Source organism: Macrobrachium nipponense, chromosome 2 (genome assembly GCF_015104395.2).
Source record: "Macrobrachium nipponense isolate FS-2020 chromosome 2, ASM1510439v2, whole genome shotgun sequence".
Taxonomy (NCBI): domain Eukaryota; kingdom Metazoa; phylum Arthropoda; class Malacostraca; order Decapoda; family Palaemonidae; genus Macrobrachium; species Macrobrachium nipponense.
In genome coordinates this window covers 112810532-112827398 of record NC_087201.1, presented here as the reverse complement: position 1 = coordinate 112827398, position 16867 = coordinate 112810532, and the positions used below count along the sequence as shown (strand labels likewise).

The following is a 16867-nucleotide window of genomic DNA, read 5'->3' as shown; positions in this document are numbered from 1 at the left end:
TCTCTCTGCCCTACAATCATGGATTTTAGCTCGGGTTGAGGAAATTTCTAGTAATCATGAATGAGCATGCCTTCCGTTTACTTAGAAAATTTCAACAAGATATCTCTTATACTTGTTCGGTGCGGGTTTACCGCACGGTAACAGAATTCTGTACGAATCTACCGCGGCATAGCACTATAATAATGCTCTCCTGCTTATGCAAAGCGCAGCCTTATTTAGGGAAGGAAGCAGGCTGAGTGAGGGAATGGATGAGTTTGCTGGGGACCATTTCCTCGCTGGAGAAGCTTGTTTTCCCTGAATAAACAGCAATTCAGACCCTCTACTAATTTTTCCTCACGAAGAAATTGGGATAGCATCAAAGATCTAGTAATAATTCTAATTTTCTCTCAATGGCTTTGAGGATCACTCGGGTGATAGCGAGAGGATGCCAGACATCCGAACAGAGGAACAGATGTTCTGGCACATTGTCTGAAAGAATTGGAAGCCAAATTGGTCGGCTCCTCCAGTTCCTCGAAGGGTGATAGTTTGGATCGAGTGGCCCAAATCATCTCGGATAATTTCTCAGCTCTCTCATAGCTCAAGAAGAGAGAGTTGGTTATGGGCTTGGGCACGGAACGTAACGATCCTCAAGAGGTTCGTTAAACTAGTGCACGTCCATGCGGGTCTTCTCGATCGAAGGCAACAACTACTGACGTCTGAGTAATCCTCACTTAGAAGTATGTCAAAAGTTGAGGAGAGACTGAGGGCGTCCCTTTCGTTAAGTTTTTCGTATATTGAAGACGAAGGAGCTTCCTCTTAAGTTGTTCCCTTATTCATGATCCTAGAGGATTAGCTTTAGTCGCCACATGTTGGCCTCTAAGAGGTTGGATTCACAGAGTCATGTAATTCAGAGAATTGTCCAAAGACCCTTCCCGAGAGAATCGGTGTATAATCTAACATCGTCACTTAGTGAAGTATCTGATATCTCTCCTCTCTGAGTCTGAAGGCGTTCAGACTATCGAGAAGCGATAAGATCTTCTAGATTAATGGCAGTCTCTTGGCCCCAAGGCAAAGCAGTGGCTGCCTATTTTCAGTGTTCAATCGGAGGGGGCCGTTTCTAGAGATAGTGAAGGGAAATGACTGTTCCTCCACCTCGACCTCTGTGAATTTCTTTATGGTTCTATCTTTCCGTATGAAGTATGAGATAAGCTAGAAGTCCTAACTATTGTAGAATATGCAAATATGTTGTTGACGGCCTCTAGGCTCAGAGATTCGGTTCTGTCAAACAACAAAGCTTCACGATCTTTGAGGGTCTGGGGAGATCTTGAAATCTCTGGATCGCAGGTTCCGGCATGGAACTTAGACGTAGTCTGAGTTTCTGATGCCAAAAGCATTTCGAACCATTCCTTTCCTTTCTGCGAACTTAATACACGTGACCAGAAAGGCTAACATTCTAACCGCTCTAGCCACGGCAAAGAGGGTTAGTGAGTTTTAGCCATCATCAAGGAGTTTTAGCTTTAAAGGACATATGCGGTCTGTCCTCTAAGCCTTCCGTTCTTGATAAGAACGAAAACCTGTCTAACCCTTGACCCGAAGGCTTGGAGACCAAGGGTATGGCACAAATTATTGGGCAAGGGCATTAGAAGTCCTGTGCCCTGTCGGGTCTCTCAAGTTTTATCTTGATAAAACTATAGAAAGTCGAGGTCAACGGACACTCTGCAGTGTTCCGTAAAAGACCAGACTAGTTCATGTCCAAGAACACCCTGGCATTATAGTCGAGGAGTTCTTTTAAGAAGTCTCATTCATTATGTTTGCATAAAGATTTGAGATTTTTTCTTAATATGAAATGCTCAAGAGGTGAGGGGCGCGGCCTCGGTAAGCATTTCAACAAAGCATGACACTCAGTAACATCCTGAGTGCCACGCTTTAGCGGAGCAACTCTGTGTTCGCTTCACACTCCCGACGGGATGTGAAGACGCATTTGAGATCTGTAAGTCGCTAGGACCATACATATCCATAGATATTATTGGGGGCAGCAAGCAACACGAATCCTATCCTATAGAAAGGGATAGGTGTGCTTTTACTGTTTGAAGGGTTGGTCGCTTGAGGCGCATTCCTTTTCTTTAGCCTAGAAGTTATGGAACTAACTTTGATAGGTTAGGTCAGGTGGTGGTTTTAGCTTCGTTGCCCTCAGAAGTATGGTCATATGGTCTAGTCACATTGTGGTCACGCCCCCGTTTGACAGATCATCTAGAGCGCACCAGCATTACAGGTCTCTACCTCGCTGGCAACTCTAGTACGCAGAAGCAGACTTTGGTGACAGTAATCACGAAGTCGGCTATGCTAACAGGTGAGGAACCAAGATGTATATCATCTACTAATTTAGTTTCCCAAAAAATCCTATTCTGTCTCTTCCCACCATCCGAAGGAGGGATTCAGCTATATATATATCTGTCAGGTAAGTTTTCATGAACAAAATGTTATTGTTATAAATACAATTAAGTTTGTTCATACTTACCTGGCAGATATATATAATTAAAGTGCCCACCCACCTCCCCACTCAGGAGACAGTGGCACTGATAAAATTATGAAATAGAAAATGGGAATAGTTCCTGATATCCGCCTCCCAGCGCGGAATGGGTACTACCACCTGGCCGCCCACTGCGTGTGCCGCGAATTTTGAAATTCTGTCGGACTTCGGAGAATACAGCTATATATATATCTGCCAGGTAAGTATGAACAAACTTAATTGTATTATAACAATAACATTTTTCTTCGTCTGATTCATCATCTAAAAAAGGATGGAGTTCAGATAGATTGTCGAGACTTTCGAAGAGATCTTGGAAGTCTCCGTCACATTTTATTCAAGCCCTGAAGAATTTCCTGGAAGAATATCCTCCGGAAAAGAGAAGGAAGGAGGTTTATTCAGAAGCTCCTTCTCCTTCGTCGGAGATTGGAAAGTAAGGAATGTAGCGTACGAAGATTTTGGAGGATATGCAAAACAGATATCTTCGCTAGTAGGAGTTCTTAAATCGGATCCTCCTAGAAGGAAGGATAGATTTCTTCCGATTAAAAGATCCCGTCCTTTAGAACTCTCTGAGAGCTCGGACGAGGCGCCTGCCAGAAGCCTGGCGCCAGCCAGACGTCAGGCTACTGTCAGGCGCAAAACACCGTCAAGGCGAGAAGATACATATAGATATCTACTAAATCTCCTACTAAGCGAAAGCGCCTGAGGCGTCTGAATCGAGGCGGTAAATTTTGGAACTCCCGAAATCGGACGAACTCCTGAAATGAGGCGCAAAGCACCTGGAGCGCCTGAAGCGCCTGAAGTGAGGCGCAAAGTGGCTGAAGCTCCTGAAACTTCTGGAGCGAGGCGCAAAGCGCCTGGAGCGCCTGAAATGAGGCGTAAGGCTCCTCAAATAACGGAAATGAGGCGCAAGGTGCCTGAAGAGCCTGAAGCGGCTGAAAAGAAACTTAAAACTCCTGGAGAGCCTGGAGCGTCTGATAGGAGAAGTAGAGCGCCTGGAGAGCCTGAGGCGCCTGAAATGAGAGCCTCAAGCTTCTGAAAGGAGAAGCAAAGCGCCTGGAGAGCCTGAGGCGCCTGAAACAAGGCGCAAAGTGCCTGAAGAGCCTGAAGCGCCTGAATGGAGGCGCAAGGCGCCTGGAAAGCCTGAGGATCCTGAAACAAGACGCAAAGCGCCTAGAGCGCCTGAAATAAGAAACAAAGCGCCTGGAGCGCCTGAAGCCAGGCATAAAGCGCCTGAAGAGCCTAAGCCTGTTTCCAAATATCGAGCGCCTGACATCCATCATATACAGGGGAGGCGCAAGGATTTATACAATCCAGGATATGATTCGACGAGTTATCGGAATTTGAAGCAGACTTGGAGGCTCCTGTTTGATTTTTCCTCAAGATCAATTTTCCCCTGACAGGGTCCTCTAGGTGTCGCACAGGCGATCGTAGCCCCTGTCGGGAAGGAATTGATCATGGAAAAATGAAAGACATTTACAAGGACTTCTCCTGGTAAGACGAAAGGTGTCGCACAGGTGACCGTCGTCCTTGTCAGGAAGGCCTTAGTGTAAAAGAACAACATCGGCTCTCCTGGCAGAGACTCAAGGTGGGCCGCACAGGCGGGCCGTAGCCCTTGTCAGGTTGCAGTCGGTGTTGCTACAAGCCCTTTACATTCCGAGAGAGGAGTCCCTCCGGTCGCACACTCATCTCCGAATAGAACTCAACCAGAATTGGAAGATGTCTCGACTCTGAAGAAAACAAGGGGGCAGGTCTTACAGATTATAAGACATTAACAGCCCTCTTGTTAAAAGAATTTGGAGAGTCTCTGAGTCCTGCTGCCCCTCCTTCTCCTCGGTCTTTATTTTTCGAGTACGAAGGCTGCAAAGTCTCCTCTTTCTTGAAGATGCAACCGACCATATCAATGAAGAGGGCTTTGCAGTCGGTCGGAAATTGGCTTAAACCAAGGAGGAGCGGGAAAGACTGTGTTTACCCTGTCCCCCTTCCAGGCTATCAGGAAGGAGAGGGATTTGGTATAGCACAGGAGAGTCTACGGGAACTTTCTCTTCCCTCATCGCTGAAGCGGACTTCTCGACCTTGGTGGATTCGGCAAGGAGACTGCACTTCTATCGGCCAAAACAAGCTGGACAATGTCAGAATGGACCATCTCCTCAAGGGAATATTCCATGTCTTGGAAGTTTTTTAACTTCTTAGATTGGTCCCTTGGGGCTTTGGCCAAGAAGACGCAAGACCCTCAGTTTTTGGAACCAGAAGTCTTGCATAGTGTTTTGGCATGTATGGATAAGGCAGTGCAGGATGGATCGGCTGAAGTGGCATCCCTGTTCGGGACAGGAGTATTGAAGAAGAGGTCTGTCTTTGGTTCATTTTTTACCAAGCAGTCTCTCCAGTACAGAGGGCTTCTCTTTTATATGCCCCACCTCTGTCTAAACAGCTGTTTCCTTCTCAGTTGGTAAAGGACATTTCCCATATGCTTACTGAGAAGGCAACACAGGATTTGCTGGTACACTCTGCTAAGAAGCCTAGACCAGCTGCTTCTGTCTCGAAGAGGGAGCCAAGACCTGCCCAACAGCCTTTCGAGGTAGAACTTTTTCTTTTAGCCGAGCCCCAAGGAAGAGAGGAGGAGAGAAAAGAGGAAGATCTTCCATCAGAGTTCCGAGGAAGAACGCTAAATGAGGTTTCCAGTCCTCCAAACACCAGTAGGGGCCAGGCTTTCTGAAATTCTCAGAAGCATGGGCTTCAAGGAAAGCAGATTCTTGGTCCCTACAAGTTCTAAGGAAAGGCCTTTACCTCATCCCCTTCAAAACAGACCTCCATTGACGACGACACCGAGGGAGCTGTCAGCGAGATACAAAGACCCTGTAAGAGAGAGACCCTTCTTGGGTTGGTTCAGCAAATGGTTGGAGAAGGAGGCCATCGATAGTACAGGATCCGCACTCCTGGGGTTTTTACAATCGCCTATTTTTGGTGCCGAAAGCCTGGGGGGGTGGAGGCCGTCCTGGACGTGAGTGCATTGAATCGCTTCGTGGAGAAGACAAAGTTCTCCATGGAGACATCCAATTCGGTTCTCTCTGCTCTTTGTCCAGGAGATTGGATGGTCTCCCTCGACCTACAAGATGCGTACTTTCACGTCCCCCTGCATCATTCGTCGAAGAAATATCTTCGGTTTATGGTACAGGGAAGGATTTATCAGTTCAGAGCTTTGTGTTTCGGCCTCTCAACGGCTCCTCAGTGTTTACGGCGTTGATTTGGAACGTAGCAAGATGGCTGCATCTAAAGGGGTGAGGACATCTCTTTACTTAGACGACTGGCTTATAAGAGCACAGACAAAACAAAAGTTGCTTGGAGGACTTAGAGATAACTCTTCAATTGATCAGATCTCTCGGATTGCCTCGTAAACCTCGAGAAATCTCACACGATCCCCAGTCAGACTATCGTCTATCTGGGGATTCGATGGATTCTCGGGTTTTCGAGCGTATCCATCCCAGGAAAGAATTTCAAAAGGTTGGAAAAAATCTCGGTCTTCCTAGAGAAGGAGCGAAGCTCAGCGAGGGAATGGCTCAGTCTTCTGGGCACCCTTTCCTCGCTGGAGCAGTTCATCTCTCTAGGGAGGCTGAATATGAGACCCTTGCAGTTCCATCTAAGAAGGAGTTGGAACAGAAGAAAGGGAGATCTTTTGGATACTTTTCCCATAGGAGAGAGTATCAAAAACCACTTACGATGGTGGTTAGAACCGTTGAGAAGGAACGAAGGAGTGTCCTTGTCTCTTCAGAACCCTCACCTAGTGTTGTTCTCAGACACTTCGGACACGGGGTGGGGAGCAACACTAGGGACGAAGGAGGTGTCAGGCAGTTTGGACAGAAGAACAGAGGCCAAAGGCCCTGACACATAAATGCAAAGGAACTCTTAGCAGTACACTTGGCACTGCAATTTTTCGAGAACGAGGTCAGAGGCGTGGTGGTCCAGGTCAACTCGGACAACACCACGGCTCTGGCATATATATAAAAACAAGGGGGGACACACTCTTTCTCCCTTTACCAACTAGCAAGGGATCTGTTGATCTGGACAGAAGAAAGAGGGATACGACTCCTGACGAGGTTCGTTCAAGGAGGAAAGAACATAAGAGCGGACAGATTAAGCAGAAAGAACCAGGTCCTTCCAACAGAATGGACCCTTCATTCGCAAGTCTGCCAGCAACTATGGTCTCTTTGGGGGAAGCCTCAAGTAGACCTTTTTGCAACATTCCTATCCAGAAGGATGGAGAACTTTTGTTGCGTTGTGGGGACGATCCCAGAGCCCTATCCATAGATGCCATGCTCATGGATTGGAAGGGCATAGACGCTTATGTGTTTCCCCCATTCAAGATGCTGGGGAAATAATGAGAAGTTCGTGTCCTCGGAAGGAATGAGGATGACATTGATTGCTCTTATTGGCCTGCAAGAGAATGGTTCACAGAGGTACAGGAATGGATAGTGGACTTCCCCAGTCTCTTCCCGAAAGGACAGATCTGCTCAAACAACCCCACTTCGAGAGGTACCACAAGAATATTCACGTTCTCTCGCTCTGACTGCCTTTCGACTATCGAAAGATTGGTCAGAGCGAGAGGCTTTTCTCGCAAAGCGGCAAAAGCAATTGCTGGAGCAAGAAGGTTCTCAACCATGCTGATATACCAATCGAAGTGGGAAGTTTTCCGTAGATGGTGTAAGGCGAAGAAGCTGTCCTCCTCCGATACCTCTGTGACCGAAATCGCTGATTTTCTTTTGTTTTTACGAGAAGAATCTCATCTGGCAGTGTCAACCATTAAAGGTTATAGGAGCATGTTATCAGCTGTGTTCAGGAATAGGGCCTGAACATAGAGAATGACAAAGATCTGCATGACTTAATTAGATCATTTGAAACTACAAAATTAAGAACTTCTCTACCTCTAGTTGGAATCTGGATGTGGTTCTCAAATATCTTATGTCGGAGAGATTCGAACCTCCCGATAAAGCTACTTTCCGGGACTTAACTAGAAAATGTATTTTCTTAATAGCTCTCGCCACTGCGAAAAGAGTGAGTGAGCTGCAAGCGCTTGACTCGAGAGTGTGTTTTAAGAAGGATTCGGCTGTATTGTCCTTTAAGCCTTTATTTTTAGCAAAAAGTGAAAACCCCTCGAGACCTTGGCCTAGGACTTTCGAAGTAAAAGGGCTTTCTCAATTAGTTGGGAATGAATGGAAGAACATTATGCCCTGTGAGAACTTTGAAGTTTTTACCTGCAGAAGAAGAAGCAGTTGCATGTTGCAATCAAAGTTTATGGTGTGCGGTTAAAGACCCTAAAAGAGCGAGGCATTTTTTGTTAGAAACATTATAACTGAAGCCCACATGAGTTGTGATAGTGAAGCATATAAGACCTTAAGGGTAAAAGAACACGAAGTACGTGCAGTCTCTACATCATTGTCGTTCAACAAGAACATGTCAATGAAGAATATCTTAGCGCCACGTATTGGAGATGTAACTCAGTGTTCGCCTCGCATTACTTGAAGATGTGAGGGTACATATGAGAGATGCTTCTCTCTCGGACCTTATGTATCAGCGGATACAGTGCTGGGGAAAGGAGAGAAGACTGATCCTTAATATTAATTTTTGTCCTTATATTTTATATAGTGTGGTTTTCAAATTAGTTGGTGTTGAGTTTTTAGGTTGTTTGAAAGGTGTTTTGGGATAACGCCTTTCAATCATATATACTAATCCACGGTTAGGATCGGGTGATCGGGATCAGTATTTTACTCCTTTATATGCCAAGAGGCATAGGTATATTGTCATGTAAGTGAATAAGACTCCAGTGACAATTGCCATTAGGTTCTGTTTGAGTAAGTGGATAAGACCCCATTGACAGTCCTTTCAAGAGTTCTCAGCCATAGGGCACACCCTCGCTGAAGCTTTTGAGGCGAAGCAGACTTTTAAGCACAAGCTATGAAATCTTCTGCCTAAACAGGTAGGAACTAGGGTATTGTTAATTAACTTGCATTACCTACAACATATGTTGTTTACCTATCAGGTCAGTAATTAGCTGTCTCTTGCCCTCCGCCAAAGGTGCCAGTCAGCTAAGTATATATCTGACAGGGAAGTTGAATGTATGAATGATATTGTTATTGTACAATAAAGTTTCATACTACTTACCTGGCAGATATATACGATTGTATGGCCCACCCAGCCTCCCCTCAGGAGACAGGTGGAAGAGAAAATCTGGCTCAAAATGGTAATAGTTCCTATTCCTGCCACCCAGCGGCAGGCGGCGGGATCACCTGACCTACCTGTAGTGTGTGCCGTGAAATTTGAATTTCTGTCGGGGACGACGGAGTCTATAGCTAAGTATATATCTGCCAGGTAAGTATGTATGAAACTTTATTGTACAATAACAATATCATTTTTACAGTTTTTACATTTTTATTTTATAAAAGTCAATACGTACACAACTGTCCTATGGTGATGTCATCTGTCGTGGGTCAACAAAAAGTTACTGTATGATTGGCTATGCAAGTGATATTGGATATAAATTGCTGAGAATTTGCTTATGGACATTATATCCTTTCAAAATAACAGCTTATGACATTTGGATTATAGGCCTATCTTATATTCAGCCCCCTTTATTTTGGTTCTTGTTGTGGTTATTCTGATTTTTGTTGCTGCTGTTATGGTGCTTGTAGTGCCTTCAAAAATTTTTCATATGTTATCCAAACATTGCAGAATAAACATAGACCTATTCATTAAGTACCGGTGTAAAGATTTATCTGCCTACTCTTGTTAACTGAAATTTAGTCATTTTTTAGATTGAAAGTAATGAAGCTCTTTATAAATATAGTCTCCGCTAGAATATTCTCTTAACAACAGAGAGAGAGAGAGAGAGAGAGAGAGAGAGAGAGAGAGACTGGTTCTTATGTCTCCTTTTGTCCAATAGGGTAGGCAGTCCCCGGGTAACGACGTTCCTAGGTTAAGGCGCTTCTCAATTATATTCATCAGACATTATTTCCAGGGTTACGATGCCTGCAACACTCATCTGGCAGATGAAATATGACACCAAAAATGCAAAATAATCAATATTTGAAGGTTTTTTTTATGAAAAATGCAATAAGAATGCAGTTTACATAGTTTTCAATGCACCCAAAGCATTAAAAGTAAGGTTTTCTTAGGATTTTTTACGATGTTCCGGCTTACAACGCGTCTCAAGAATGGAACACCCGTCGTAACCTGGGGACTGCCTGTAATCTAAAAAAATGTCCCCAAAACCAAGTTATTCATGGGCTACTTGCAAGCTGGTTTGGACTATCTCATACCTAACTTTTTGGTTATTATATATTTTTCTTATTTCATTAAGTATCATATGATGCCTTCCTACTATAACTTTCATTTTCATAGAAATGCTACAGCAACCTTATATTTACTCAACACAGTAATATAATTTGTTATACCTTTAGTAAATATATTTTCATTATATTTCATTGAGAGCAGTAGTTATGTGTAAGGCTGAGACAGTCCTAAGGTTGCTATCAGCTACACAATCACAAGGTTTACATTTAGTCTCTGTTGTATAATTGGTGTAACAGTTACTATGGCCATTCACGCATGTATGTGTATGTGCTCTTGCTTATACATGTACATTCCGCTTTATGCATACTATACTACATTAGATATAGTGGAGTTGAAACAACTATATTAATTGAAAGCTACTCTATTTCCAACAGATACAGGTAGAAAACTATTTGCAAAAAGAAATTGTTTTTCAGACCTCAATCCCCTTGGCAAGGTGTGTAGCTGGGATAGCTTTACTTCATTTCTCTCTTCATAACCAAATGTTGTAATCCAGGTGTCCTTGACCTTCCTTGTTCTTTTCTTAGACATAAGCAGAGGACTACTAAACATGATTCAACCTTTTGAAGTGGTTACAAATTAAGAAGTTTAATCACATCCTTGGGGTCCTAAACATACATTCTTAGGTTATCCAGCTGTTCCTCATTAAGTGAGAACTTTTTTCTAACTTGAGCAAAAATTATTTCCAGATCTTGTCAATCATTAAGAGTGGACCTTAACTCAGGCAGACCATTTTATGTGATTGGTGCAGAGAAAACTCTTTTGTTTCCATTATGCCTTAGTTCCATTGCAAATACTGATATTTTTTCTGGCTGGTGCATATGGGAAATGAAAGAGTTAAAAAGAGACAGTGGATTTCTCCTTGAGACTGCTTCATTTCCCTTAACTTAATGACTTACAATAGTTTTAACTGGACTTAAATCACATGCCACAGCTCTTGATGAAGCATACATTAGATATTGGTTTCCCTCCATGTTTATTGAAGATTTTGGTATTTAAATTCATTGAAAGCAAGCTGGTAACATGTAAGACAAAGTTTTAGAAAAGTGTGTTCTTTGCAAAGAAGATTAAGAATGGTAATTTGAATAAAAACTAAGAAATTTATTAGCCAAAAAAGTGTGTTGCACTTGAAGAAAGTATAAGACTACAGTATTATCTTCTGATGTTTCAAGTACTAGTAGGTATTGACTCATTCTTCACCTGTACTTTACTTTTCAGGAGAACAACCCCAAGATCGCAAGTTTAGCCAAAGTTGTGCCAACACCCAATAATGGATCAGCTGAACTTGTTAAAGTGCACAAAATGTTTGTAAGTAAAAACTGAAGTTGTTTAAACACAAGCCTACTCTATGTTAACAAATATGTATCAGTGCAATTTACTAATAATCCACTAAAGGAGAGATGCCTTTTTACACTTGTCTGAATGTGTATCTAGATCTTTTGAGGACTTCTAGTGGTGTGGAACAATTAATTTCTTTTGGATATCTGATGTTCATAACACATCTTCAACTTGTTTTTCAGATTTTATGATTTCAACACTCACATCCATCTTAACCCTCTTACGCCGAAGCGGTGAAAAAAAATTGTCTCCCGTGTGCCGGAGGTGTTTCGGAGTGAGCGCGGAAGCGGAAAAAATATTTTTTTCAAAAAATCACAGCGCGCTTAGTTTTCAAGATTAAGAGTTCATTTTTGGCTCCTTTTTTTGTCATTGGCTGAAGTTTAGTATGCAACCATCAGAAATAAAAAAAAATTATCATTATCATATATAAATATGTAATGCGATATATGATAGCGCAAAAACGAAATTTCAGATATAATTGTATTCAAATCGCGCTGTGCGCAAAACGGTTAAAGGTAACACGTTACTTTTGTTTTCGTTGTAATGTACACTAAATTGCGTTCATTTTGGTATATAACTCATTGTAAAACAATAAAAGCAACACAGAGAAAATATCACAAAATAATGCATGAATTCGTAACACGTGGAAATATTTTTTTCAAAAATTCACCATAAATCTAAATATTGTCCTAGAGACTTCCAATTTCTTTCAAAATGAAGACAAATGATTGAATATTACTATACTGTAAGAGTATTAGCTTACAATTGCAGTTTTCGACCATATCTGACGAGTTAAAGTTGACCAAATGTTGAATTTTTTTATATATATTTATTTTATATGCAATTATTTCAAAAATAAGAAAAGCTACAACCTTCAAATATTTTTAGTTTTATTCTACATGAAATTGCGCACATTTTCATATATAAAACTCTATGAAATGCCTAATATGAAACGGAGCAAATATTCCGAGAATGGTACGTACGCATTTCGGAGATTTGTGGCGGAGAATCCGTGCGCGGAGGGAAGGAAAGATTTTTTTTTAAATTCACCATAAATCTAAATATTTTCTCCAGAGACTTTGATTTGTTTGTTTCAAGATGAAGATAAATGACTGAATATTACTAGACTGTAAGAGTTTTAGCTTACAATTGCGTTTTTTGACCATTTCGGTAGAGTCAAAGTTGGCCGAATGTGTTTTTTTTTCTATTTATCATGATTTATATGCAAATATTTCAAAAATGAGAAAAGCTACAACCTTCAATTATTTATTGTTGTATTCTACATGAAATTGCGCACATTTTCATATATAAAACTTTATGTAACGCTAATTTAAAATGGTGGAAACATTACCAACAATCGCACATGTGATTTTTTCGGAAGTTACCGCTTCGGACGTAAAGACCATTTTATTTTTTTCATAAATTCACCATAAATCGAAATATTGTGCTAGAGACTTCCAATTTGTTGCAAAATGAAGGTAAATGCTTGAATATTACTAGAATATAAGCGTTTTAGCTTACAATTGCGTTTTTCGACCATTTCGGTAGAGTCAAAGTTGACCAAAGGTTGAAATTTTGGTAGTTATCGTTATTTATATGAAAATATCTCAAAACTGATAAAAGCTACAACCATGGGTTGTTTTTAGTTGTATTGTGCATGAAATTGCACACATTTCCATATATAAAACTTTATATAACGGCTAATTTTAAAATGGTGCAAACATTACCACAATCGCATGTATGATTTTTTTTTGGAAGAGTTTACAGCGCGGACGTAAGAAAAGTTTTTTTCATAAATTCACCATAAATCGAAATATTGTGGCTAGAGACTTCCAATTAGTTGCAAAATTAAGGTAAATGATTGAATATTACTAAAATATAAGAGTTTTAGCTTACAATTGCGTTTTTCGACCATTTCGGTAGAGTCAAGGTTGACCGAAGGTTGAAATTTTTGCAATTATCGTTATTTATATGAAAATATCTCAAAACTGATAAAAGCTAAAATCATGAGTATTTTTTTGTTGTATTCTACAAAAAAATGAGCACATTTTCATATATAATACTTCATGTAACCGCTAATTAACAATGGTACAAAAATTATGTCAAAGTGATGAAATAATTTCCTAGATGTGTCACAGATACTTTTTAGTGCGGCAAGAAAGAAATTCGCGCTTGCGCGCCTGCTTAAAGATTGTAAACAAAACAACACCTTGATCCGTAAACTCCCAGCATCCCCCAAGGCGCGTGATTCAAAAGTTTTAGGCTGGTAGGCCTATAAGTATTTTTCCGCGAATTTAAAAAAAAACTTTTGTAAGTTGACGTAAAATACGTCCAGTCGGCACACGGGAGACAAAAAATGTCGACGTAAAATACGTCCAGTCGGCGTAAGAGGGTTAATTACCCTCTGGATGGGTCACGTACATATACTATATTTATATATATCTTTGTGGTAGAGTCCGCGAAACTTACACATATGTTCAAGATTTTGTGCCGTACAACTTGAACAAAAGTTTTGTTCCAACACGGAATACAAACCTTTGGTCCTTTTACAATAGGAAGGTTACTAGCGGCAGCTGGATAGGTCGTAAGCTTTCGAACAAGGGGTTCGGTAGTTAACTGCTTGTCCGACATGCGCGCGCCGCGCGACTGGGAGGTAAACAATCACTTTTGCTTTCGGCCTCACAGCGTGTGGATGTGTGTTTCTTTGCTCTCGCCCGCTTCACTGTCGTTTGCTTTTGTATGGTTGTGTTTTCTTGTTCTGTTTTGGTAGCGAAACTGACTGTAAGTACAAATCATTTTCTTTCATTACATTACATTACATTGCAAGTGAATTAAATCGTCGATCATGGATTCTCCTCGCCCTCCAATTGTCCGGCGACTGTGCCCTGGGACTGAGGGGCGTAAGTGCGGTAAGTTCCGCAGTTTTCCTGGGATCGACCCCCATGTATTGTGTGCTCGGTGTCGGGGGCGCAAGTGCTCGCGCGCCGAGCCCTGTGAAGTGTGTATTAATTGGTCAGAGGTGCAGTGGGGCTTGTACGAGGGCAGGAAGAAGCGAAGGCCTGCAAAGGAGTCGTCGGAAAGCTCTCCCCCGACTCCTTTGGTAACGGACACTTCGTCGTCTTTCCTGCCCCCTGCTCAGCTCCCACGTATGGCAGCACCTTCCCCCTCGGGGGGGGTTTCCAGGTCCTTCTCCTCACCCGATCTGTCGAGTGTGGAGGAGGGCGCTCGGTACCCCGACATTGAGTTGTATTCAGGGTCCTCTATCCGTTCGTCCACTCCCCGTGAGCGGGTAGACCCCCCATACTAACCCGACCTTTGCTTCCCCAGGTGCTTCTGCTGCGAGGGACGACCTTGGCCTGGTGTGGGCATCATTGGGGTTGCAGGGCGTGCCCAGTGTCCAGGGGCTCTTATATCATCTTGCCGCGGTCACTCATGCCACGGTGACCACCACCACCACTATGTTGACCACTCCAGGTTATGCTGCTCCCCAACATCCCGCCGCCCGGGTTTGCCGTGCTGCCGAGACCTGATTTCCAGTGCCCGAAGAGCTCGCCCCTGGACCTGCTGCCGGTGCCAAGGATGTCGGTGTCGCTGGTCCGTCCTCCTGTGTTGGACGTGCCTCCTGCCGTACCTACCCAGATGCCGATGACTGTGCCTGCCGTGACTGAGACGTTGCCTACTGTTCCTGCCGTGACTGTGCCTGCTGTTCCTGTGATGCCTGCTCCTGCCGAGGTTGTTCATGCTCGTGGCGTTGCTGCACCCAATGTTGGTCTTTCTGGACAGGTGCGTCCGGGCCCTGTTGCTTCGGCAACAGCAGCCCCGGCTCCGCCCTGGATGGTATACTTAACGTCGGTCCTGAGGAAGCTGACGAAGAAGAAGAGGAAGAAGAGGAAGGTGTCGTCGTCGTCTTCGTCATCTTCTTCGTCGTCGTCGTCTGCCGCCTCTCCCCATTCGACTTCTAAGGCTTCTAAGCCGAAGAAGAAGAAGGTTGCCTCCTCCCCTCCTAAGAAGTCTCCTTCGGGAGCTTCTCAGGGCCCGTCTCGCTCCGGTGAGACGGGGGGTGCTTCCGTTGGTCCTCCTGCTCCTTCGGGAGCAGGGCCCGTCTCTTCTTCCGCAAGGAAGAAGACTACGGGGACCAGAGGAGTACCGGCTAACACCGGTACTTCCTCGCCTGGTGCCAGAGGCTCTGCCACTGCGTCAGGTTCCGTCTCGGCCTCTCGTTCGCGAGAAGTACCGAGTGTACGGTCGCCTGCCAGCGACCGTGCAGCCAAGAACCAGACGCCAGAGCTCGCTCGACGTCAGGTTCATGGCACGGAGTGGAAGACTGGTGACAGCCGCTCAGGCGACTCTCACCAGGCTAGCTCTCACTTTCGCGGCGACCAGCTGGCTACCCGAGCTGCCGTGACGGTCTCTGACCGTCCATGTGCCGAGGCTAGGAAGAGGTCCCCTCGATCGCCGGTGCCAGCCGTGCGGTGTGATGCGCCATGAGGACAAGCACCGGTCTCACCGTGACAGTGAGCTCTGCAGGTCGTCCGACCGTTGCTCTCACAGGGAGCATGCGGGTGCGGCAACCAGCAGCAGTTCATCTGACACACGAGACCGGGGCCGCTGTGCTCAGTCCAGCTGTTCTCCGCAAGGAGACGGCTCGACCAGGCCTGCAGCTCGATCGCCACCGCGGGTTGGCGATCGCCTGCTGGTCCTGCCAGCGAGCGAGGGGGGAGCGTCAGGTCTGCCTCTCCCATACCTTCAACCTCCTCGGGTTACACCGGGAGGAGCGAGGTATTGCGGAGTGATCGTGAGGGGTGCGCCCCTCATGATCCCGTCACGACGCCGTACATGCCAGGCATGGCTCTTGGACCGGCCAGGACGTACACGCAAGTGGCTGGAGGAGACCGAGAGGGGTCTGTCGCCGTTCCCCCCCTTGAGGGGGAAGGGTCTCGGGAGGTGCTCCTGTTCGAGGGACTGGACGGTCCTACTCCTCAGGATGCAGTGACTCCCGAGATCCAGAGGAACTTTGCCGAGGTTATTGCGCTGATTCGTCAGCACAACGACCTCGGGGAAGGGTGGCCGCTCCCACCTTCTGAGCCCACGTCCTGGCTCGAGTCGTTTTGGGGCCCGAAGAGGGAACCCAAACCGACGGTGTGGTTGCCACGATCAGAGCTGGCCGACTCTGTCTTGAACCAGGTTGTCTCTCTTGTCTCCGGACAGGAAGGCTCTCTCAGGTCAAGCAGATCGAGCAAGCTGCTTCCACCTCCTCTACTGTGACAGCGGCAATTCTACGTGCCGTCAGAAGATCCGATGCTGCCCAAACAGGTAAACCCGAAGTTAGCCAGGCTAACACCGGGTGTGTGTCTGCAGCAGCTCCTGTTGGTTCTCGCAGCAAGAGGCACTGGGCCTGGAATCCACCGCCATGGCAGCTTTCCAGGCCGTCTGCTGGATATACCTGTGGTCCTTCACAGTGTCTTAAGGTCGCAGCCAACTCCGGGGGAATTTCTCCCGAAGAAGACTCTGCTTTCAGGAGGCTTTGCCAGTCTGGAGGAAGAGCCATCTCCTTCCTCGCCCACCAGACGGCAAACTTGTGGGCCAACCTGGTACTTCGACGTAGGGACGCAGTCCTTACACGAGTATCCAGGGCGGCTGGGCGTGAGGCGGCATTAGGCTATTCGGAATGGACCTGTA

General features: G+C 44.8%; 1 protein-coding gene across 1 annotated transcript in view; it reads left to right on the top strand.

The window, feature by feature from the left end:
• Positions 1-16867, top strand: part of LOC135221276 (endoplasmic reticulum transmembrane helix translocase-like) — a 354729-nt gene that overhangs the window by 51963 nt on the left and 285899 nt on the right. Inside the window, exon 2 of the mRNA XM_064259089.1 lies at positions 11069-11158. Coding sequence (XP_064115159.1) covers positions 11069-11158 — 90 coding nt within the window. The remainder of the gene's footprint in view (positions 1-11068; positions 11159-16867) is intronic.